This window comes from Pelodiscus sinensis, unplaced genomic scaffold, assembly GCF_049634645.1.
Source record: "Pelodiscus sinensis isolate JC-2024 unplaced genomic scaffold, ASM4963464v1 ctg34, whole genome shotgun sequence".
In the NCBI taxonomy this organism is placed as follows: domain Eukaryota; kingdom Metazoa; phylum Chordata; order Testudines; family Trionychidae; genus Pelodiscus; species Pelodiscus sinensis.
This window is the reverse complement of record NW_027465849.1, coordinates 5,178,066-5,203,102: the sequence shown is the minus strand read 5'-3', so window position 1 is coordinate 5,203,102 and position 25,037 is coordinate 5,178,066. Positions and strand designations below refer to the sequence as shown.

General features: G+C 53.0%; 1 protein-coding gene across 1 annotated transcript; it reads right to left on the bottom strand.

Moving 5' to 3' along the window:
- Positions 1-2,538: 2,538 nt before the first annotated feature.
- On the bottom strand, positions 2,539-18,837 carry LOC102455413 (sphingolipid delta(4)-desaturase/C4-monooxygenase DES2-like). Its single transcript, XM_006131409.4, has 3 exons — positions 18,615-18,837; positions 7,460-8,202; positions 2,539-4,942 (listed from the first exon to the last, which is right to left on the bottom strand). The coding sequence occupies exons 1-3, from the start codon at positions 18,694-18,696 to the stop codon at positions 4,799-4,801; spliced, it is 969 nt and encodes a 322-aa protein (XP_006131471.1). The 5' UTR covers positions 18,697-18,837; the 3' UTR covers positions 2,539-4,798.
- Positions 18,838-25,037: the final 6,200 nt, after the last annotated feature.

Below are 25,037 nucleotides of genomic sequence, written 5' to 3'. Positions count from 1 at the left end.
AGCTGAATAGCATCAAGGAGTTGGGAGATAAGGGGACCATGAGAGATAGCAGAGCCAGAAGAGGTAAGGAAACCTCGTTGTTTCCAAATGTGTCCTGTGGCATGACAGGCAGAGAAAGCATACTTTGAGTCAGTATAAATGGCAGCAGACTGTCCGGAAGCTAAAAGGCAAGCACGAATTAAAGCGATGAGCTCAGCAGCCTGAGCTGATTTTGATTCCTGGAAGAGAAAAGGCCTCTAAAACATCATTATCTGAGACCACTGCATACCCAGCCTCTACTTTACCAACTGAATTTCTTTTACATGAGCCATCAGTGTACAATACAAGATCTGCATTTTCCAGCAGTTGATCAGACAAATCTTGGGGAGGCTTTACACAGTGCTCAAGCAATTCTTCACAGTTATGGGTATGTGCTTTACCAGTAGAGGGTAAAGGAGAAAGAGTAGCTGGGTTAAGTACATTACATCTTTGAATTACCACATCTGGGGAAGAGAGGATAACATTCTCATACCGGGTTTGTCAGCATGAGGGACCAGTAAGGTCAGCAGTAGCTGCAACTGCCATTAGGCAAGGTGGGAATGCACGGCCTACTGAGTCCAGTGTTGCAGAAAAATAAGCTACTGGACAAGGTGTGGGTCCAAGGGGTTGACAGAGAACTCCAGCTGCAATTCCATCCTGTACATGACAAAATAGAGTAAAGGTCTTGCTATAATTAGGTAAGCCTAGCGTGGGGGGCTATGAGAGAAGAGTTTTAAGGGAAAGGAAAGCAGATTCTCATTCTGGGGACCAGGTCACTGGGTCAGGAGCTGAGTCTAAGAGTAGGATATTAAGGGGTCTGGTGAGTTCAGAATAGTTAGGAAGCCATTGTCTGCAATATCCTGCAGCAAGTAAATGTCCCAAGTACTGAACTCTTTGTTTTACAAATTGCAATTTGGCTTTGGAAGCCTTGTGACCCTTATTAGCAAGACACTTTAACACATACGAGGTATCAGTTTTACATCCTTCCTCAGTGTTACTAGCAATTAGCACATCATCAACATACTGAATCAACACAGAACTGCAGGGAAGAGAGAGAGAATTAAGGTCAGCTTTTTTAAAAACTGAGAAAACAGAGTAGGGCTTTTACAATTGCTTTGGGGAAAACATGTTCAGGTTAATTGATGACCCTGAAAGGAAAAGGCAAAAAGAGACATTGGGAATTCTTATGCACTGGAATAGAAAAGAAGGCAGAACATAAATCTATTACAGAAAACCAGGTTAGGTACTACTGGAAATCTAGGGATTACAAACTTATTAATGGCTCTTAGGTCTTCTACAAATCTATAGATTTGCTTTTTCACAGGTAGTATAGGTGTATTACATGGTGAAGTTGTATAAACAAGTATCCCTTGTTCAAGGAGGGAAGAGATTACAGGCTTAATGCCCTCTTGTGCCTCCCTAGCCAATAGATACAGGGCTACCCTTGAGAAAGGCTTGTTGTGTCTGTATGTTATTTGCACGGGTGTTGCAGAGGCTAGCAACCCCACTTCATTCACATGGGCTGCCCACAATGTCTCTGGGACATCTGAGAGGTCCAGGAGGGGTGTATGTCCTGAGGTCTCATCAGATTCCTCTGAGAGTAGTAATGCCATCAAATTTGGAGCCTGATAGGGGGAAAGGTCAACAAATATCCCTTCCTCTCTACAGAGAAGGTTTGCACCCAATTTACACAACAAGTCACGTCCCATAAGGTTTACAGGAGAACAGGGAGATAACAGGAAAGAATGTTCAGCTGACAAGGGTCCAAAGCGGGGTGGGGGTGCAGATGGCACATCTGGGGAATCAAGCTGTTTCTTTAGAGTAGCCAATTTTTGCTGCAGCTTTTCAATAGAATCTTTTTGGCTAGCCATAATGCTCTGATTCTTTTTTTTTTTTTTTTTTTAACTGCCACATCCTCCCAGAGGCACCAATATTCCATCTGGTTAGGATGTTTTTCCTCGAGGAAAACTCTAAGATAAGCAAGCTTAGTTAAATCAAAACTCTAGTTGCCATTATTCTGGGAATTCCCCTGAGTATAGCCATTCCAAATGCTCAATAATGTCTTAAGTCTCCTTAGTTTCAAACCTGCAGACAATACCTAGCTGACTGATCATCTGAGACAAGGGAGTCCCAGGCTGTGAGAAACCTTTCCCCTCAGTCGGAGACAGACTTGAGGGAGCAATCTTATCCATGTTAGCACTGTCCTGTCCAAGGACAGCGCAGGAGCCCAACAGTACTACCCTCTCCAAGGATAGCACAGGCGTCCAGCAACACTACCCTCTCCAAGGATAGTGATAGAGATGTAGCCGTGTTAGTCTGGGGTAGCTGAAGCAAAATGCAGGACAATGTAGCACTTTAAAGACTAACAAGATGGTTTATTAGATGATGAGCTTTCCTGGGCCAGACCCACTTCCTCAGATCAAATAGTGGAAGAAAGTAGTCACAACCATATATACCAAAGGATACAATTAAAAAAAAAATGAACAAATATGAAAAGGACAAATCACATTGCAGAACAGGAGGGGGATGCGGGGGGGGGGGAGGAAGGAAGGTAAGTGTCTGTGAATTGATGATATTAGAGGTAGGGAGAGTGGGATGTTTGTGAGTTAATGGTATTACAGGTGATAATTGGGGAAACTATCTTGGTAATGGGTGAGATAGTTCAAATGTTTGTTGAGTCCTTTTTGGAAAGTGTCGAATTTTAACATGAATGACAGTTCAGAGGATTCCCTTTCAAGTGCAGATGTAAAAGGTCTTTGTAGCAGAATGCAGGTGGTTAAGTCATTGAGAGAGTGTCCTTTCTGGTTAAAATGGCAAGAAACTGTTTTCGCTTTGTGATCTTGTCTGATATCTGTTTTGTGGACATTAATCCTTTGGCGAAGTGTCTGAGACGTTTGTCCAATGTACATAGCAGACGGACACTTTCGGCACATGATAGCATAGATTATATTTCTGGATGCGCAGGAATATGTGTTCTTGATCTTATAACTCACTTGGTTAGGTCCAATAATGGCATCAGCAGAATGAATATGTGGACAAAGCTGGCAACGGGGTTTGTTGCTCTCTAACTCTCCAAGGATAGTGCAGGAGTCCACACAAACTGTCAGCTTCACTCACACTCCTTATGTGCCAGGGGAAACCGCCCTTGCTTTCAGCAGCTGTGCAGTGACACTGACAGCACTGGTGCGGCTGCAGTCCCCCTCCGGACTTCACTCACTCAAAATCATGCGCTTGGACTCGCCACCAATCAGTCAGCAACAACAACAACAACAACAAAATCCAACCCCTATTTGGCTATACCCAGTGTTTTCGTTTTAAATTTCCCTCAAGCCTCTTAACAAAAAAATTTTTAAGCAAAAGATGACTCTTACCGTCAGCCGGTCCAGCTGGTGATGAGAACAGGGAGGCAGGCTGGGGGATTTTAAATGGATCCCTTACCCTCCAGATGCGCACTGTAGTCCATTCCCATTCCCCGTCATCAGCCTTTCCAACTGGAGTTCCAAGCCATCCCACTTCTGACACCAAATTGAGGGGGAAATCTCGTTCCCCTGGGGTACAGAGCCCCCAGAAGGGTCCGAGGCCGGAGGTCAAATCAAATCAGTGAGGCAGGAAAGAAATCTAGAAGGAAAAACTTTATGATGCCTGCATGCAGGCTGTCACTTCCAAGAGTGAAAGCAGCCCTGAGATACAGGTTTAGGTATCCTATATACAGAATGCTTAGACAGTTCAGTTGTTGATTGTTATTCTTTAACATATCAAAGTCTCAGCAGAAGTACTCTGAGACTTCTGTTCACCCCAGGAGTGCTAGAAGTAAGTTTTACAAAACAAAGGCACATGAGAATGTGGAGTGAGTGGTCTTACAAGGCAAACTGTGACAAAGATAAGAATATACATGATAATTTGTGACAGACTAGGAGTATCCATGAATTTGAGATAGGCATTTGTAAGGGTCTTTGATTAGAGCTAATTTGATTTCTCTCTGTTACAGGGAGAGAGGCCTGAAAAACTTTTAACCCTTACAGCGGTTTTCTTTTAGAGAGTTTTGATTTCCTGCACATTCCCCCCTTTAGACACAACTGGAGTTATTTGCTACATTTCAAATGTTATGAGGCCCCATGCAACGCCCCGGGGCAGTTGCTCCTGGTCTACAGCAGAGCGGGCGAAGCACGACTCAGCCCCCCTGATTCATACTTGTATAACACCACTGATTTCAGTAGGGTCGCTCCAGAGTCACACCGCTTTGAAGGAGCAGGAATCGGGCGTGTCAAGCAGCAGCCTGAAGATGGCGCAAGGGTCTCGTGGTATCTTTGGTGGCCCTTAGGAATACCTGTGTACACGTGTCAGCCCCAATTCTCCAGACTGGCTGGGGGACCATGTGATAAGAAGGTTGGGGAGTGGGGAAGGAGAGAAGGTGGCCTGAAAACTCTCTGGAAGCCATCGTAGTCCCTGGTGTAGAGGCGCCTGAAGACTGCTCTAATCTACGCTGGTTGATAGCTGCAGGTGAGGATCCCAGGAGATCCTCTAGCCACGCCCTCTTCCCAGCCACACCCCAGTGCTGGTGACCACACCCCCTGTGTTGGTTGGTGGAAGGGGCATGGGTGGGCGGGCAGCTAAGTCGGAGGAGGGGTATCTAACGACTCTCATCTCAGCCTTGGACAATACTGGACCCTGAAATGACGCGTGTGCAACTCTGGTGTTAGGACACAGGTATAAATAACCCCCCATCCCCAGCCCCCAGGAGCCTGGAGACCTGGGAGCTCTGCTCAGTGACTCTCCTGTTTCACTCCGCCTTGGCCACTTTGTACTTCCTCTTCACCCGGGCGAAGGGCCCCAGCGAGTCGCAGAAGACGAAGTCCCACAGGACGCAGACCCAGGAGGTGTGGTAGGGCAGGTGGTCGTAGTACTCCGACGCGATCTTCTTCACCTGCAAGCGGAGACACACCGGGGTCTGACCGTGAACACACATCCCTGCCCGGGGTTGGTTCTGTGCAGACGCCCAGTTATCCTGCGCGCTGCGGCGCTGCGTTCCGGGCAAACACACAGAGACGCTACCATCCACACTTGGCTGGGAGGCTGCTCTCGACTGCCCCTTTGTTTCTGGGACTCCAAACCACACAAGAACCTCCGAAAAGAGAGAGAGAAAACAGGCTGCTCCCTAAAACCAGAGAGGCACCTGCTGTCCCACCGTGCTCTTTGCAGCCTTGATGATCAGCAGGGTCAGGAAAACCCCTTAATGCAGGGCAGAGAAACTTTTTAGGGCCAGGGGGCCACTGACCCCCAGAAAAATTAGTCGGGAATCTCATGCACCCTAAGAGCCTGGGGGGTGGCTATTAGATTTTGTGCACTCCAGCCCCACAGTGGGGTGACAGAGGGGCTGGAGCATCCGGGGGCTGCAGGGGGAGCTCTGAGCCTGGGGGCTGGATACAGGCAAGCCAGGAGCCGCATCCGGCCCCCAGGCCTGAGTTACCTCACTCCTGCCGTAAACTTACAAGCTGTCACTCTGAGGCTGTGTCTACACTCACGGCTTCTTGCGCGAGAAATATGCAAATGAGGCTAAGCATGGACTATCGCCGAGTCTCATTTGCATACCTAATGAGCTGCCATTTTTGCCCCTTCTTGCACAAGAAAAACCCTCTTGCGCAATGCCGCTACGCTGATTATTTTCAGGAAGAACGGCATTGCGCAAGAGGGGTTTTCTTGCACAAGAAGGGGCCGTGTAGACAGCTCCTTCTGGCGCAAGAGCCTCTTTTGCAAAATGGCCACACATTCGGTATGCAAATGAGGCTCGGCGATATTCCACGTTTAGCCTTTTTGCATATTTCTCGCGCAAGAAGCCGCGAGTGTAGACACAGCCTACGTGTACGTTCCCAACACACTGCATACGGTCGCGTTAAACCTACACAATCCTATACATGGAACAGCTGCGGGATGTAGCCACCTCCCTTTTTAAGCATTATTAGAAGCAGGTGGGTTGCTTTATGAACCCCTGAAAGATTGACCTGGCCTGGCTGGGTCCTTAATGCACATACCCCAGCCCTTTGTCTCTGCAGCAGCTTGGGGCCAGCTGAGAAGCGCCTCTCCCTGGCCCGCAGCACACTCAGAAAGAGAAGTAGGTAGCTGCCCCTTTCTCCAGCCCCGCCCCTGCTGGCCCAGTGGGGTGCTAGCTGTCCCAAAGGAGCCCCTGCTTCTCTGCTCTAACCACTAGACCACCCAGCATCCTTGATGTAGGACTCAGGAACCTTTGCTCCCGCCTCTGTCTCACCCGATCCCGTGCCCGCTGCAGAGCTGGGAGAAGAACCCAGATGACCTGGCTCCCAGAAGCCTGGACAAACACCCCCACGCCCAGCACCACCTCCCACCCCCATTCCACCCCCCACCCACTGGGATCTTAATCCCCTCGCATCCCCAGTGCTGTCCCTACAGGGGTGCAGCACCCGGGACATCCCCGCTCTGCTCAAGGCCCTGTTCTGGCTCCGCCCCCATGCCAGTCCTTCCCCAAGCCCTGCCCCTGCTCCGCCTCCTCCCACCCCCATGCCACCCCTTCCGCAAGCCCTGCCCCCTGCTCCGCCTCCTCCCACCCCCACTCCCCCCTTTCCTACAAGCCCCCTCCCTGAGTGATGTGACTTGGGGGACTACCCGAGGCTTGGCGCCAGCAGCAGGGTTTGGGCAGGAAGTGGAGCGACCCATCCCCAGTCCATTCTGCTCCTCCCGGCTCCGAGCTGCAACCGCTGGGGCAGCACAGTGAGCTGGGGCTGGTTTTCTCCACTTCCTGCGGCTCCCACTGCTGCTGGTGAGTGCAGGGGCAGGCACAACCCCTGCTACCAAGGCCAGACCCCCCATCATCTCCTGAGCCAGTCTGAGCCCCACGGTAGTGTTCCCCGTAAGCTGATTGGGCGGCCGCCCAGGAGAGATTCAACTGCAGCCCAGCTGATTGGCAGAGCGCCCACAGCCGGCAGCAGGAGTTTCAACTAGTGGTGCACAACTGCACATGCCTCGGTGCACAGAACAAAATTTGTTCCACACATGGATGGAAAAAATTAGAGGGAACATTGCCCCATGGGGTCCCCAAACTAGAGGGCACAGGGCAGCAGCCCCGAACTGTCCAATGGATGGAATGGCTCTCCCTACCCCCACCACACCTAGTGCTTCATTTGTGCCAGGGCGTCTCAGGGCTGAATCTCTAAGCGCAGCAGTTCTAGCCCCGGTACCTCCGGGCTTGCTGCATCCGATATGAATGCAAAAAAATTTCCTGAGAACCGGCATCTCTGTTATTCCAAATTAAAGCCCTCGCCCCAACCTCCCCCCCGTACTCACTTGATTTCCAGGCTCTGCAGCCCCTCCCCCTTCTAAGGGGCGGGGCCTTGGGTCTCCCACTGGGCTCCGCCCCTTCCCAAGGCTTTCTCCCTTCCAGCCCTCCCCGGACCAGCTGGGAGGTTCTTACCAGTGGCAGCCTGCTGCCGGGGATGCTGGGGAAGTCGTGGTGCTCCACGTGGTAGCCCACGTTGAAGGTCAGCCAGTTCAAGGGGCCGTAGTAGGAGAAGGTGTCGTAGCCCTTGAGATACATGTAGTGCTCAGCGATGAAGTGTCCGGAGATGGGGTGGATCCCCATGGCCAGCAAGGAGCCGGCGACCATGTAGATGACGGGCTTGGGCCCCCACAAGGCGTAGATCAGCAGGTCGTAGGCCAGCTGCACGGCCACGTTGATCACCTCCATGCAGGTGACGGGCTTGGGGTTGACGTAGATGGGCCGCAGGATGTAGAAGAAGGGCTGCAGGAAGAGCCAGAGGAGCTTGCGGGGCGGCGAGTGGAAGAACCGGCCCTCAAAGGCCGTGGGCACATCCACATCCAGCCCGTCCCCCGCCAGGTAGCGGTGGTGGTCCACGTGGTACTTCTTGAAGGAGGTGGCGTAGGGCACCCCGATGGGCAGGTTGGCGAACATGCCGAAGAGGCGGTTCCACTTGGCCTCCTTGTTGCCGAAGGCCACGTTGTGGGAGATGTCGTGGATGGCCAGCGTCATGGAGTGGTTGAGGCAGCCGCCGAAGGCGTAGGCCCAGAAGAAAACCCACTTCCACGGCAGGTCCTGCACCAGGTAGCAGGCCACCAGCTGGGTCAGCACCATCAGGAGCACCACCCACTTCAGCTGGGAATCCGGGCCCATCAGCTGCTTGATCTCCGGGTACTTGGCTGTGGAGAGGGGACACAGAACATAAGACGGGCCATACGGAGTCAGACCAAAGGTCCATCTAACCCACCCTCCTGGCGTCAGAGCCAGGGCGGCTGCCCCAGGCCTCACGCTTCAGGGGGCCCCATGGCGACCACCTCAATCATCCTATGGGTGGCCCGAGGGATTATGAGGGGCCTGGCTGGGGGGTCACCCCCCCCGCCTCCCGGCCTCACCGTGGCAACAGGATCCGGGGTGACCTGGCAGCTTGCTCCTCTCTGCCCTGCCCTGTTGGCCTCTCTTAGACACGGCGCTTGGCTCCCTGCAGTGACACGGGTCGTGGTGGGCTGGGAGAGGGCAGCGGGGAAGTGGAGTGGAGCAGGCTGCCTGGTCACTCCAGCTCCTGCCATCGCAGTGAGTGTGGGAGAGGGGCGGGTGACCCCTGCTGCCAGTGCCAGCTGCCCCAGAGGGAGTAAACAGAACTGGGAATCATCCAGTGATCCCTCCTATGTCGCCCATTCCCAGCCTGTGACAAACAGCGGCTAGGGACCCCATCCTTGCCCATCCTGACTAATAGCCATTGGTGGACCTAACCTCCATGAATGTATCTAGCTCTTTTTTGAAGCCTGTTAAAGTCCTGGTCGTCATAACATCCTCTGGCAAGGAGTTCCACAGGTTGACTGCGCGCTGCATGAAGAAAAACTTCCCTTTGTTTGTTTTAAACCCGTTGCCTCTTGATTTCCTTGGGTAACCCCTTCCTCTCGTGTTATGGGAAGGAGTAAATAACTTTTCTTTCTTTACTTTCTTTACACCTGCTATGATTTTACACCCCACTGACCTAGCCACCACCTCTCAAGGATGTGGGCTTCCCTACGCTGGTGGGAGAACTCCCCAGTCAGTGTGGGTAGTGTCTCAGAAAGGGCAGGGCTGGGAGTCCAAGAGAGATCGCTGACAAACCCACTGGTGCTAGCCCCAGGGTTAGAGGGAGAACCCCAGGTTCCAGACCTGCCTTTAGCCAAAACAAAAAAACAGGACTATGTAGCACTTTAAAGACTAACAAGATGGTTTATTAGGTGATGAGCTTTCGTGGGCCAGACCCACTTCCTCAGATCAAATAGTGGAAGAAAACTGGCATGACCATATATACCAAAGGATACAATAAAAAAAATGAACACATATGAAAAGGACAAATCACATTTCAGAACAGAGGGGAGATAAGGGGGGGAGGTAAATGTCTGTGAGCTAATGATATTAGAGGTGATAATTGGGGAAGCTATCTTTGTAATGGGTAAGATAATTAGCATCCTTGTTGAGACCTAGGTGTAAAGTGTCAAATGTAAGCATGAATGACAGTTCAGAGGATTCTCTTTCAAGTCTGGTGTTAAAATGTCTTTGAAGCAGGATGCAGGTAGTTAAGTCCTCGAGACAATGTCCTTTCTGGTTGAAATGGCAAGAAACCGTTTTGTTTTTTTCTTGATTTGTCCTTTTCATATGTGTTCATTTTTTTGATTGTAACCTTTGGTATATATGGTTGTGCCAATTTCCTTCCACTATTTGATCTGAGGAAGTGGGTCTGGTCCACAAAAGCTCATCACCTAATAAACCATCTTGCTAGTCTTTAAAGTGCTACACAGTCCTGTTTTTTGTTTCGGCTACATTTCTCTGCCTTTAGCCAGTCCTTGCTGGCCTTAAAGGAACAAAACCTATGAATCTTCTGAGCTTGGCCCCCGGTTTCAGAGCAAGGGAGCTGGGTCCCCGAGATCCCCAAAACTGTGACCTTACCATTGGGATGGTGATGGCTCTAGGGCCCAGTGGTCTCACCTCAGGAATTCCTGACAAGTTTTACTCCCACAGAGAGTGTTGATTGTGAAGAATCAGCAAAACAAAATCCATCTAAAAATTCCCTGACCGACTGACCAATACCCCTCTCCCACGCAAGTTGATCTCCAATAGGTGCAGCCAGAAATAGGCTGCGGATGGGCCGGGCGTGGGGGCCAGCTCTGCTGTGAGGGTCCTGCGCTGGCCAGAAGAGATGGGATTTGGCTGTCGTGTTCCAGCAGGGCCCCAGCTAAGCCCCCAGCAAGTTCCCTTTGGTCGCATCCCAGCTCTGGCTCTCCTCCACCACAAGGGGGCGACGTGGGATGCACGTCTGGGATGGGCCGGGTTCTGGGGTTGGAAAGTTTGGAACTGGAGGGGAACTTGGAAAGGGATTTGGATCCCAAGGGAGGAACTGGCTGACTCCAGTGGAGTGACAGCTGATGACTCCAGCTGGGCCAGTAACACCAGCCTGGCAATGAACCAGCTCCATCCATTTGCATTATTAAGGTATCCCCCACCTGGGCTCAGCCAGCCAAAGCCCCGTGCTCCCCAGCAGAGAAGGGGTGGAGGGGTAGGCAGCTGGCTACAAATGCTGTTGGTGGGGCTGGGTGAATGTATTCGCCCACACGGCTCATTGACGTTAGCTGCCAGAGACAGCTCAGCAGCTGCCCCGAAGGCAGAACAGGTCCACGAGCTGCCTAGTAAATCAGGGGGTAGAGAACACAGTGGGGGTGGGGGTGCCGGAGAGATGCAGCCTAACCCCCCGGGAACAGAGAGAGGTGGAGAGCCAGCCCCTGCAGCCGGAGCCAGCCAGCTGAGCTTAGACACTGCCTCCTGCCTGGGTTTTTGGTTTGGTCCTGCATGCAGGGAAACCGAGATGTCAGTGTTCCTGGCCAGCAAACACGCTGGCATCCAAAGGGACAGGACTCCCTTGTCAATGTCCCTTGCACCTGGAACAACCCTCTGGACCCCGACCTTTGGCCTGTTTGATCAGGACAAAAGGGGGCTGGGGAGACAATGGAAACCGGTTTTCCTTCCGAGCACCTGTTTGTGGCCGGTGGTGACTCTGCAGTGTCCTACCTCAGTTTCCCTCTCTTAAAGGGCTCTGCAGTGTCCTGCCTCAGTTTCCCTCTCTTAAAGGGCTCTGCAGTGCTCTGCCTCAGTTTCCCTCTCTTAAAGGGCTCTGCAGTGTCCTGCCTCAGTTTCCCTCTCTTAAAGGGCTCTGCAATGTCCTGCCTCAGTTTCCCTCTCTTAAAGGGCTCTGCAATGCCCTGCCTCAGTTTCCCTCTCCAAAACTCCTCCCAATCTCTAGCATTTTAAAACCTCCTCCTGCTGGAGAGGGGAAGGAATCCAATATAGGGGCCTCGCTCCTTTCTGAGGATCTGGGGCTTGGTCCATAAACACACTGGCTGTGCTGCCTTCACTCAACTGAGCTCTTCCGTAGCCCAATCTCCCTGAGCCAGGAGTCCTGGCCCTCCTTCCTGAACCGTCCCTTTGCTCTCTGCACCTGCCAGCTCAGGCCAACCACTGATTCACCAGGTGCTCCTAGCTCTACCTAGCTTGAATACTAGCAGCTTGCTCCTATATCGGCCCAAGTGAATCACATGACCGTTACATCACATGACTAAATTCATATTCCCCACCTGGTGTCACAGGTGGGCCGGGGGCCTTCTCCCTGTAAAGATCCCGTAAAAACTCTGTACCATGCTGCCACGAACTGCAGCCTCTCCCAGTTGAGGGGTGACAGATGCTGAGTTAGATCCAAGGGTCGGCTTGGAAAGGGATGCCCCATCTCACGCCACCCTGCTTTTCTGGTTCCAAACCCATGGGTGTTCCTCTCGGAGCCGATCAGTGGCAGGAATGCAAGAGTCCCAGGCTGATTGGGGGCCAGAATGCAGCTGGGGGGAAAAGCAATGGGCCGGCAAGTCAGGCCTGAGGTAGCGAAACCAAAGCCAACGGAAGCAAGAGGGGAATTTGCAGAATGTGGACCTGCCACCACCCTGGGGGTAGCTGGATGTGGAATGTGCTGAGCTGGGCGGGTGTTGGAGCGGTGACTTGGCCCCAGGCTGGGGAGCTCCGCTGCTGCCTGTCAGCCAGCCAGCAGGGGGTACACTTTCCATGGCACTAGCCCTGCTTGCTAAAAGCACCAGGTTAGCACAGGCTGGGTATTGTCATGCTCCACCCCAGAAACAGCTGCCTTTTAAGGAGGCTGGTGGGTAGAGCTGCTAGATCTGTCGGGAGCGGGGGGGCAGATGGTGTTTGACGGAGACTCAGCAGGACACAGATAGCCCTGGAACCCATCTTTTAACACACACACAGACACACAAACACACACACACAGCTCTTTAAAAAGGCCTCAGAAGAGGGCGCCAATATTTAGCAAAGTCAGATTGGGACACACATGGCGCAAGGCTCTCCCGAGCCACCTAGCATTGCTGCTCACCTGAGCCCCATGCCCCTCGGACCTGACCATCCGAGCCCCGCCCGCACCTTGTGCTGCCCCCCCCCCCCCCCCCCCGGCTTTCCCAGCATTCCGACATGGGTGCAAACCACTTTGGGGCAAACTGGACATTTGTCCCATCGACTTGTGCCACATGATCAGAGCAACTTGTCACTGGTAATAGAGCCAATGGGGGACACGCCCGGTTTTGCCAAAAGAGGATGTCTGGGACTAGGTTGAAAGGGGGGCTGTCCAGGCCAAAATGGGATAGATGGTCGCCCCACTTCAGACCCCAACAGCATCTACTGCTCGCGACAGGACAAGGGGGGGGGGGTGAAGATTCCCTGTTGTTCTCGGTGGAAGGGAAGAGAAGATTTCCCATTTTTCTCAATGTGTGGCTGCGGGGGCAGAATCTCCATCCAGATCAGTGGGACAGGAAAGGGGGGAATCTCAGGGGCAGGGAATTCTCTATGGAGCTGGGGGGGGGGGTGAATTCCCATTGGTTTTTATGGGGCTGGGGGGGGGCGGTGGATTTCCCATTGGTCTCTATGGAGCTGGGGGGGAGCTGTGAATTCCCATTGGTTTCTATGGGGCTGGGGGGCAGTGAATTTCCCATTGGTCTCTATGGAGCTGGGGGGGGCGTGAATTCCCATTGGTTTCTATAGGGCTGGGGGGCAGTGAATTTCCCATTGGTTTCTATGGGGCTGGGGGGGGGGCGTGAATTCCCATTGGTTTCTATGGGGCTGGGGGGCAGTGAATTTCCCATTGGTCTCTATGGGGCTGGGGGGGGGGGCGTGAATTCCCATTGGTTTCTATGGGGCTGGGGGGCAGCAAATTCTCCATGGGCCTCTATGGGGCTGGGAGCAGGAAATTCCCCATTGGTCTCTATGGAGCTGGGGGGGGGCAGTGAATTTCCCATTGGTCTCTATGGGGCTGGGGGGGGGGGCGTGAATTCCCATTGGTTTCTATGGGGCTGGGGGGCAGTGAATTTCCCATTGGTCTCTATGGAGCTGGGGGGGGGGGGCGTGAATTCCCATTGGTTTCTATGGGGCTGGGGGGCAGCAAATTCTCCATGGGCCTCTATGGGGCTGGGAGCAGGAAATTCCCCATTGGTCTCTATGGAGCTGGGGGGGGGCAGTGAATTTCCCATTGGTCTCTATGGAGCTGGGGGGGGCAGGGAACTCCCCACTGGTCTCCATGCTGGGCTCTTTGGGACATGCCCCCTCTGGGGTTACCCCTCTCTCCCTAGCACAGGCCGGGCACCGACTCCGGGGGGCGGCTGCCGGGGGGGTCGGGCCCCAGGCTGCTGGGCGTCTGTTGTGCATCACACACGGTGCTGCCAGGGCAACCGGCAGAGCCTGCCTCAGCATGTGCAGAGCCCGTTGCCAGGAGCCCGCCGGGGCCTCGCCCTGGGAGACGCAGCACCAGGAGCCGCCGCCTTCGTGCCAACAGCACCCAGCCCTCCTGCGCCTCACACGGGGCCCGGGCGCCTGGGGTGGGACTCCCTGTGCAGAGAGCCAGGGAGGCCGCGATGCCCAGTGCCAGCGACCCTGCCCTGACCCCATCAAGCTTCGCCACAGGCCATCAGTCCCACTCGGGCGGGGCAGGGTTGGCGCACGAGGGTCAGCCGAGCAATCCAAACCACTAAAACCATCCGGAGGCCCAAGTGCCCGGCAGGGAGCGCCTTCAAGGAGGGTAGTGGCTGAAGGGGGCAGTGTGGCCTAGTGGATAGCGCACGGGAGTAAGACTCAAGAGAGCTGGGGGTCTACCATCTACTTCAGCCTCTGCTGCCGGGCAACCTTAGTCAAAGTGACTTGGGCCCCGTGCCTCAGTTTCCCCCCCTACAAAATTAGGCTTGTGTTACCGGCCGCCCTTGGAAAGCAATCTGAGATCGACTGATAGCGTTCATAAATCCCTGGATCACAGTGCAAAGACACCCTCCTCCCCCAGGCACTTCTCTGCATGGGATAAAGGCTGGGCATGTCTGTGGAAAACACCAGCTGGCCCAAATTCTCCCCAGTGCAAACCTTGTATCCCCGTTTTACATCTGTGTCACCTGCCGTCTGCAGAGCTGGGTGGCTTGCCCTGACCTCTCCCACGCCATCGAATGGTCCCTTCTATCGGACTCCAAAAGGAGCCAAAGGCCACAGCCCGGACCTGCAAGGCTCACAGGGTAAGATGGGAAGAAACGCACGTTTCGAATTCCTTCGCTCTGGCGGGCGGACGCTGCGCCATTTGTAACCTCAGCTGTGGCTCTGGGGGGGACACACTGCGCGAGGGGGCATCTCAGGGTAGTTTCCTGAGTCCTTGGGTTTCCTTCATCCGCTGGGCCCAGCGTGGACTCTGCCATGTGGCCAGGCTGGTCTCTTTAAAACTGACGGCTGCTTTTGATGCCCTCCACCCCGCTGTGGGGTGAGAAGTCCCCAGTGGCCGTCTCTTCATAGGACACCTGGCTGCAAAGTGCTGCCCCGCTGGCTGGGCTTTTGAGAAAACCTGGCTCTGAGCCATTCGCGAAGGTTGACCGGACCCATGTGGCTGATGATCGGACCCGCCAGCTAGGGAAGCCCTGAAAAAATAATCAAGCCCCGGAAGCTCTTTTGATTTGGACTCCTACCTCTAAATGACACTGGGGAGAGGCACAGCCAAGAATATAGGGAGCACAAAGAGGCCTTAAAGTCACCTGAATCTTTTCCATTCAGGCCACAAGAGCAGGAGCAGAGGTGACTGAGAATGAGGCTTAGGTCAGAGTATGTGGATGTTGCCCTCTGTAGGATGGGATAAGAAAATTGCTATTGTGTATCATAGGGCCTATACTGCTAAGTGTAGGGGGGATTCTCCAGCAGCTGACATGGTGGGGATGTGGGGTTTGGAGCAGGAGAAGCTCCCCGACAGTCTTAGTGGATCTTGCAGCTGTGCGTTTGTGAGAACTGCCAGGAGAGTGGAGCACAGTAACATTTCCTTTTGCAACCTCACTGCTTCTCAGAATCTATGAGTGCCCCTTCCCCATCCCAAAGCCATGCAGAAGCAAAAGCGGATCCTTGCATCAATGGGGTGCCCATTCGCACTCATCAGGGATGGTCTAGATCAGGGGTCAGCAACGTATGGTATGTGTGTCACGTGATTGGATTTTAAAGATCATTGCTGCACCCATGGGGGGGGGGGTTGCCCCAAAAGACTGTACAAAGGGGGCCATGTGAGATGTCAAATGAAAGCTCATGTTCTACTGATTGTATGTATGTTACTCATGTAGTTGTGCAATATCTGTATGTGGAGTTATAGATATGTACTCTGTCTTGATGCTGGAAGATTCTCTGTCTGAGACAGAGCAATGGGTCAGCAGTGTTCAGTCAGTGACTATGCTAACTAGCAAGGCTTTCATAGAGGTGAATACGCACCTGAGGAATGTGTCTGGAATCTGCAAACCAGCCAGAATCATGAGTGTTGACTTGGAACATTTGGATAGGTCACTGGGCCATGTGACTTGCTCCAGCTTGGAAGAGACCAGGCATGGATATAAAATGCCATGAGGCATCTTTTCCTCAATTCTGCTCCTGATCCCAGATACAGCCTTGCGAGGGACAGAGAACTGGGAAGAAGCATGGACCCATCCAGATTCAGGGTGTACACCAGAGACTTTTAAGATAGCAGTTTGTAACATCTCTGCTGAGAGCCTGCATTGCAAACTTGGTGATTCGATGCATGTAATGTATTCTTCTTAACAACCTTACTCTCATACTTTTCTTTCTTTTAGTAATAAACCTTTAGGCTGCGTCTAGACTGGCAAGTTTTTCTGCAAAAGCAGTTGCTTTTGCGCAAAAACTTGCCAGCTGTCTACACTGGCCACTTGATTTTGCACAAAGGCACTGACGTTCTATTGTCCGAAATCAGTGCTTCTTGCGCAAATGCTTTGACGTTCCCATTCGGGCAAAAGCCCTTTTCCGGAAATGTTTTTGCACAAGAGGGCCAGTGTAGACAGCTGAAAACTGTTTTGCGCAAAAAAGCACCGATGGCGAAAATGGCGATCAGGGCTTTCTTGCACAAAACCGCGTCTAGATTGGCACGGACGCTTTTCCGCAAAAAGTGCCAATCTAGACACTCTTTCCGCAAATGCTTTTAACGGAAAAACTTTTCCGTTAAAAGCATTTGCGGAAAATCATGCCCGTCTAGACGTAGCCTTAGATTTTAGATGCTAAAGGATTGGCCCAGATTGATCTTATGGTAAGATCCAGACTGTAAATTGACTGGGGACTGTGGCTGGTTTCTTGGGACCAGGAGAACCCGTTTGGGGTAGGTGAGATTGGGTTCTATACTCTCTCACCTGTGTGCAGGCCTGGCGCCGATTGTGGCACAGGGAGAGCTGCAGTGCCAGAGGGGTTTTGCTCGTGAAGGGTTTTGCTGGTTGGATTGGCAGCTGAAGTGCTCCGCATGACTGGTTTATGACCTGTTTGGGAAGGTCTCCAGCATGGGGCTGTAAGGAGCCCTGTTTTTTTAGCAATTCGCCCTGAGCGGTGCCCAGACCCGGCCCGCTCCGTCACAGTGGCAAGGCGTGTGCCGTAAGTGGTATGCAAGATAATTTTCAGCAATGAACAGGCTTCCCACCCTCGCAATGGGGAGCCCACGCTGGCGATCCAGCATCGCCCCCCCCCTCCGCAAGATTGGAGCCAGCGCCAGCTTCCTGTGGGGGGAAACCCCAAGGCTCTGTGCTTGTGGGGAAGCGCACACGGCTCCTCCCCTCCCTACAGGAAAAGCCGGAGCAGAGCTCAGGGCAGGAGATCAAGCAGGGTGTGCAGTGGAGAGAGCCCCTCCCCACCCTGGGAGAGTGGCAGAGCCCAGGGCAGGAGGGTTAAATCTTGGCAGGCCACTTGGGAAAGGTTCCCCACCCCTGGTCTACATGGTGCTTGCTCCTGTCCTGAGTGCAGGGAACTAGATGTGATGAGCTCTCACGATTCCTTCCAGTTCATAGACTCATAGAACCATAGAGCTGGAAGAGACCTCAGATTGTCATCAAGTCCAGCCCCCTGCCCAAGGCAGGACCAATCCCAGCTAACTCAACCCGGCCAGGGCTTTGTCAAGCTGGGTATGTCTACACTACCCTCCTAGTTTGAACTAGCGGGGTAATGTAGGCATACCGCACTTGCAAATGAAGCCCGGGATTTGAATTTCCCGGGCTTCATTTGCATAAGCGGGGAGCCGCCATTTTTAAAACCCCGCTGGTTCGAACCCCGTGCAGCGCGGCGACACGGGGCTCGAACTGAAAGCCACAGTTGGCTGGGGTGTTTCAGCCCTCCCGACCTCCCAGCTCCCACCATTCCTCGCAGCTACTCACCTGTGTTGTTGCTCGGTGAGTAGCTGCTCCTCAAATGAGGAAATCTAATGTTAATGTACTGTGCAGGCGTGCAGTTCAGAGAGGGCTCAAGAGCTACTCTTAGAGCCCCTGAGATCTACCGGTAGCTCGCGATCTACTGGTTGGTGACCATGGCCCTAGAGAAATATGGTCCCCCCTTTCCCCCACATAATCAATTTGCCCCACAGAAAAAGCTCCAGCGCGGAGTTAATTGCATGGCCATTGCTGAGTCACAGACAGCAACTAAGGCCAGGAGAAGGGCTTGTCCACCCTGGGAAGATGACATGTAGGAACTCGCTACCCCAGCTACCGTCTCTCCGCGAGAACTCTCCCACCCACCTAAGCCGGATCGGCTTAATGACACCCCCGAGGGGGGTGGATTTGCCACTGCTCTCCGCAATCTAGCTGGATCGACTTAATGTTTTCATGTAGACCTGGCGTCATATCGAGAGAGCTGCTGGCACCTCTCTACAGTCATCACCAGCTGGTTCAGACCTCCCTCCTCCCTCCTCCCCCCCCAGTTCAGACCCATCTTGGACTGTCCCTGGCACCCCTGTTCCCCCTTGTTCTGACCCACCTCCCCCCCCAGTTCAGACCCATCTTGGACTGTCCCTGGCACCCCTCCTTCCTCCCTGCCTCCTTCCCAGCCCTCTGGTTTTGATTTATCCCTGGCACCTCTGGTCCTAACCTCCCTGTCTCTGGCCCACCCCCTCTTTGTCCTTAGTTCTGACCCTCTTCCCCCTTCCGCTCACTTCTGATTCTGACCCACCTCTCTCCGCACCATCCCCCTTCCAGACAGGAGCCATGTGGGTACCAACGCAAGCCAGACTCACCCAGGATCTCCTTCCTTCTCTCTGTATGGGGCTGATCTGTATAGACCCACTCAAAGTCATCTCTGCCGACCCGGTTCCCCATGTCGTGTCCTCTCCCCCGGAGCCGGCTCTGTTCCCGCGGCTGCGTCACCTGCACAGGTGTCCTGTACCCTCTCACTGGCTTTCCCGGAGGCTCTGAAGAGCAGACGCCCTCCTGAGCTAAAATGCCTTCCTGCCTGCCCTTCCCCAAAGCACCTGCCAGACCTGTTTGGCTGGGCATCTGAACTCCCTAGGGTGGAGTAGGTCTGTAAGTTCCTGGTATTGGGCTCGGGGCCAAACGGATGGTTCCGGCCACCAAAGGGATGTTGACACACAGCTCCTTCAAGTGGGTGTCTGGGCTCCAAGACCCAGAGCCATCGGCTGTGCACAGGTCCTCCGGAGCGGTCACCAACGGCCAGATGCGAATGGCCAGGCCTCCTTCCTGGACTCTTTGAGAGGGCCCATCAAACACAGGCTCTGGGGGGCTTCTTCTTAAAAAACAGCCTGGCAGAGACACCGTGCAGCTGTGGCTTCCCCAGCTCCAGTGACCCCGGTGTCCCGTCTCTGATTGCAGCCAGTCTCCATTGCGTGAGAACAAAATTCCAGGAAAATGCACGCACGTACACAGGGAAGTTGGTCCAATCAGAGATATTGTCTCACCCATCTTGTCCCCCCTGGGACAAGAGGTTGGTTTTCACTCTGAAGCAAGAGAGCTGAGTGTGGAGGCAATCAGGGCTCTTCTCTCTGTTGACTGGATGCTTTCCTTAGCCAAATAGTCCTAACATTTTTGTTGTAAGAACATCATGTGGCATTGAGTTCCACAGGCTAACATATTAATGTGGGGAAGGGAGCACTTCCTTTTAGCATCGCTTTCACTCTTACTGAGGGACTCCTGGTTCTTGAATTATGAGTATGTGAGAAGGCAGACACACTTACTACATGCTTTATTCCTGGAGCTATGTAATTGTTCACAGATTCCTTGGGGTCAAATCAGTCTCTCTAAAATCCCACAGTTGAATTGCCATGCCCTCTCCCAGGAAGTTCATTCCAGCTCACCGTCCCAAGAGCCCATTTCTGCACTGTATTGTGGTCCAACCTCTTTAAAATTAGTCATGCATAATTACCAGGGGATATTCACGCAGACACCACTCCAAGCCTGCCTACTCATTGCTCCCAGTCTGTAGGAACCATCTTGGCCCTTAAAGAGAGTCCTGGTTTAAATGTTATATCTCTGGTCTCAAGCTGGTTTACAAGGAAGACAGTTCCAGCTTTCCATCCATCCATTCTCATCCATACATCCCATCCATCTACCCATCTCATACACCCCATCCATCCATCTGCCCCCATCCATCCCATCCAGCCATCCCCATACACCCCATCCATCCATCCCCATATACCCCATTCATCCATCTGTCCATCCATCCGCCCCCATACACCCCATCCATCCATCCATCCATCCATCCCCGTATACCCCATCCATCCATCCATCCATCCATCTGCCCCCATCCATCCATCCCATCCATCCATCCCCGTATACCCCATTCATCCATCTGTCCATCCATCCGCCCCCATACACCCCATCCATCCATCCCCATACACTCCATCCATCCATCCATCCATCCACCCCATCCACCAATCCATCCCCATACACCCCATCCATCCATCCATCCATCCATCCATCCATCCCCATGCACCCCATCCATCCATCCACCCTATCCACCAATCCATCCCCATACACCCCACCAATCCATCCATCCAATTATCTATCATCATCCATCTATCCAGCCCCATACTGACCCAGCCACTAATCTGGCCCCATACCCAGCCTCCACCTGTCTAACCTCCTGGTGAAAAGCACTTTCTACATGGAGCCAGGGGGCCCAGCAGATCAGTAACTGGTGCAAACTGCTAACACCAGACAAGACAGAATACTCGCTGGTCCACAAGAGCCAGAGCATTGAGCCACCACGAGGACATGGACGTAAATGAGTTAAAAGCATTAGAAACTCAAGCAATGGAGGGTCACAAGTCTCTCCCTCTTTTGTCCTTCCCTGGCTACCTCCTGGGGACCAGAGGAGATGGAGACAAATCTTCCACATCTCTATTAAAAGCTCAGGAGCAGCTTAATCAAACAAACAAACAAAACAAAAAAAAGGAGAGGCCATAAAAGCAGCCATTTTACTGCATCTAGTGAGAGGCATTGGTTCTGGAGGGTTATAGAAAGTCCAGTGAAAAGCAACAAAAAGTGATTAAAGGTCTAAAAAACACGAGCTGTACAGGTGTGTGGGTGGAAGAATTGGGTTTGTTCAGTCTGGAAAAGAGAAGACTGAGAGGGGCTGTGAGAGCAGCTTTCAAGTACTGAAAAAGGCGTTACAAGGAGGAGGGAGAAAAATTGTTCTCTCTGGCCTCTGAGGACAGGATAAGAATCAATGGTCTTAAACTGCAGCAAGGGAGGTTTAGGTTGGACATCAGGAAAAACTTCCTTTCAGGGTGGTGAAACACTGGAATAAATTGCCTGGGGAGGTTGTGGAATCTCCATCACTGGAGATATTTAAGAGCAGGTTAGTCAGACACCTGTCAGGGAGGATCTAGACCAGTGGTCTCCAAACTTTTTACACCCAAGATCACTTTTTAAGTCTCAGAACAGGCGAAGATCTACCGCCCCGCCCCTTCCTTGAAGCCCCGCCCCTTCCTTGAAGCCCCGCCCTCTCTAGTCTCCTGTCCATCACTTGCTATCCCCAGCCCTTATACACTCTGTTAAACAGTTTATTTTTAAATTATGCACTATATAAAACTAAAATCACATGTTTATAGTTATGAAATAAACGGTCTGTTTTTAATTCATGCTATTTAAATGTCAAATGAAGCATTTACAATTCTACATTTTCTTCTCTGCTATTTTGTAAATCTAAAATCCAGTATTGATAATTATATTTTTTTTTTTCCAATAACAAAGTCTCAGTGTGACACCTGTGACTGAACAGTGTCTGCCAGTGTCTTGAAGTCTGGGTTGTAGTCTGAGATTGCTAGTCGTATACAGTTCATCAGATGGGCATCTGTGATCCTGCGCTCAGCTTGGGAGCTAGACGCAGCCTCTCTGGGCTGAGCACAGGGCAGCCGGGCTGGAGGGAAGAGAAGTGGCTGCCTGGCCAGTTGGCTATGGTGCTCAGCCAGGGTGCCCCAAGCTCCACGTGGGCAGGTGCAGAGGAGAAGCTGCCGATCAGCTGGAGCGTGGGGCAGCCTCTTTCAGCCACAGTCAGCTTGCTGGGGTGTTTCAGCCCTCCCGACCTCCCAGCTCCCACCATTCCTTGCAGCTACTCACCTGTGTTGTTGCTCGGTGAGTAGCTGCTCCTCAAATGAGGAAATCTAATGTAAATGTCCTGCGCAGGTGCGCAGTTCAGAGAGGGCTCAAGAGCTACTCTTAGAGCCCCTGAGATCTACCGGTAGCTCACGATCTACTGGTTGGCGACCACGGCTCTAGCCGGTGCTTGGTCCTGCCGTGAGGGCAGGGGACTGGACTCGATGACCTCTTGAGATCCCTTCCAGTTCCGTGTTTCTGTGAGTCTATAACACACTGAGACAGCTGCTGTGTGAAAACGCTCCCGCTTTGGCAGTGGTGATAATGCTTAGGAGGGCCTGTCGCCTGAGGGAAAACCACTGTGCTTGACCAATACCTACCCCGGGTCTTACCCAGGCCTGGCACACAGAGAAGCGTCCCAGAGCTGAGGCAAAGAGCAAGACACGGAGAACTCGGAAATACTGAACAACGGCATCGTCACAGGCTTTGCCACCCCCGGCAAGGGACGCCCCCTGCTGGCTGCTGCGGGGATTCGCTCTGCCAGCCCCACGCCGCCGTCTTGAGCCTTTCTCTTGCTCCTGAAGCGGCTGCTGGCAGCACCACGTCACAAGAGTGCTCCCCGTTCTCCAGCACTCAAGCACTCGGTGCCCAGTCTCCAGCACTCAAGGTTTGTGTTCCCCAAACCTTCCTGCCTCTCCCCAGGACAACTTGTTATCTTGCCTACGCCTGGCTTGTGTTTGCCACCCTTCCTCTTCCATCTGAAACCCCCTAAGTGGCTCTTCTGCTATCAGTTCCCTGGTTTACAGAAGCCCCTTCTGTCCCTGCATAGCTCAGTTTCCCTTCTTGGTGTGGACATCCCCCCAGCTTGCAGCCTGAGAGGTGAATTGGCCCCTCTGGGTGAGTGTAGGGAGCACCCCCACTCCCAGGCCCGCTCACAAAACCTGTGGTCAGTGCCCCCCATAAAGTACTGTAGGAAAGGCCAGGAGGGAGCCCAGGGAGGCCAGATATCAAATGGGAAAAATCAGGACTCAGGCTGGGAGTTGAGGCAATGTTCCCTCCAATCTTTTCCACCCATGTGCGGAATAATTTTTTTCTGTACACCGAGGCATGTGCACCACCAGCAGAAACACAAACTTAGCTGTGGGCACTCAGCTAATCAGCTGGGCGGATTGGAATCTCTCCTGAGCAGCTGCACAAGCACCCAGGTAACAGGGAACACTGGTGTCCCCTGTAAAGGGCTGTAGGAAAGGCCGGGAGGGAGTCCAGGGTGACCAAATATCAAGTGGGAAAAATCAGGATGGGGCTGGGGGTTAGAGGCACCTGTATAAGACAAAGCCCTGAATATCGGAGCTGTCCCTCTCAAATCAGGACATCTGGTCACCCTGCTCATGTAAAGACACAGCCACCTACGGCCAACGCCAGGGTTCTGGTGCAAAAGAGGGCCCAGGGCAGCATGCCAGCTGCCCACGCAGGGCAGCCCAGCAGAATCAGCACCAGGCTGGTCACGGGTACCAGGCTGGGTCCCAGAACGCAAAGTGGCAAGAATCGGACGTCAGGCCGACATGCTACCGAGACTCGGAGGACAATTTTATGCAAGCGATGACGAAGAAGCAGACAGCCCATGGTGAAGAATGAGCTCCAACCGGTAAGGGCTAGCAACCTCTGACTCACCCACCCGGAGGTGTAGCAGAGCTCTGACGCTCTACTCAGCCTGAGGGGTAGAAGGTAGGCGGATGTTTGTTTGGACTAGCTGGTATTTATTGGGAGTGGTTTTGAGACTGAAGAAAAGGAGGCATCCCTTGTGGTGTCTTTGAAATTAGGTTTGTCTGCACTGGGACCTCTAGGAAAGCCAACCCGAACCAAGTAAATTGAATTTGGGGTAAACGTATTTAACCCCCATGTGGATGCTTGTTCTGCAGAACTGAAGTGGCTTTAATTCCGTTTAGCTGAACTGTGAATTAAACTAAACCAAATTAAGTCCGTTTAATGGATGAATAACAACATCCACCAAAAAGAACCCAACCCTTAAAAAACAACAAATAGTCCAGTAGCACCTTAAAGACTAACAAAACATGTAGATCGGGAGGGGCAGGGTGGGACGCTTGTACCACCCCTCCGTCATCTATCCTGTCCCCACCCTCCATCATCTATCCCATCCCCACCCCTCCATCGTCTATCGACATTCCCGCCCCTCCACCATCCATCCCCATCCCCACCCTCCATCATCTATCCCATCCCCACCCTCCATCATCTATCCCATCCCCACCCTCCATCGTCTATCTCCATCCCCACCCTCCATCGTCTATCTCCATCCCCACCCTCCATCGTCTATCCCATCCCCACCCTCCATCGTCTATCTCCATCCCCGCCCTCCATCATCTATCCCATCCCCACCCTCCATCGTCTATCTCCATCCCCACCCTCCATCATCTATCTCCATCCCCACCCTCCATCATCTATCCCATCCCCACCCTCCATCGTCTATCTCCATCCCCACCCTCCATCATCTATCCCATCCCCACCCTCCATCGTCTATCTCCATCCCCGCCCTCCATCATCTATCCCATCCCCACCCTCCATCGTCTATCTCCATCCCCACCCTCCATCGTCTATCCCATCCCCACCCCTCCATCATCTATCCCATCCCCGCCCCTCCATCATCTATCTCCATCCCCACCCCCATCATCTATCTCCATCCCCACCCTCCATCATCTATCCCATCCCCACCCCTCCATCATCTATCCCATCCCCGCCCCTCCATCATCTATCTCCATCCCCACCCCCATCATCTATCTCCATCCCCACCCTCCATCATCTATCTCCATCCCCACCCCTCCATCATCTATCCCATCCCCACCCCCCCATCATCTATTGCCATCCCAACCCCTCCACCATCTATCCCTATTCCCACATACCTACTCATACCCACCCACTTTCCAATCTCTCTCTATAACCACCCACATGTTTATCGGTCTCATACCACCCAAGGTATCTGCATAGCCACCCAAACTACCTAATCTACATAGCCTCCCAAGCTATGTAATCTGTCTATCTGCATAATCACCCGAGCTATCTAATCTATCTATCTATAAATACCTGAGTGGATG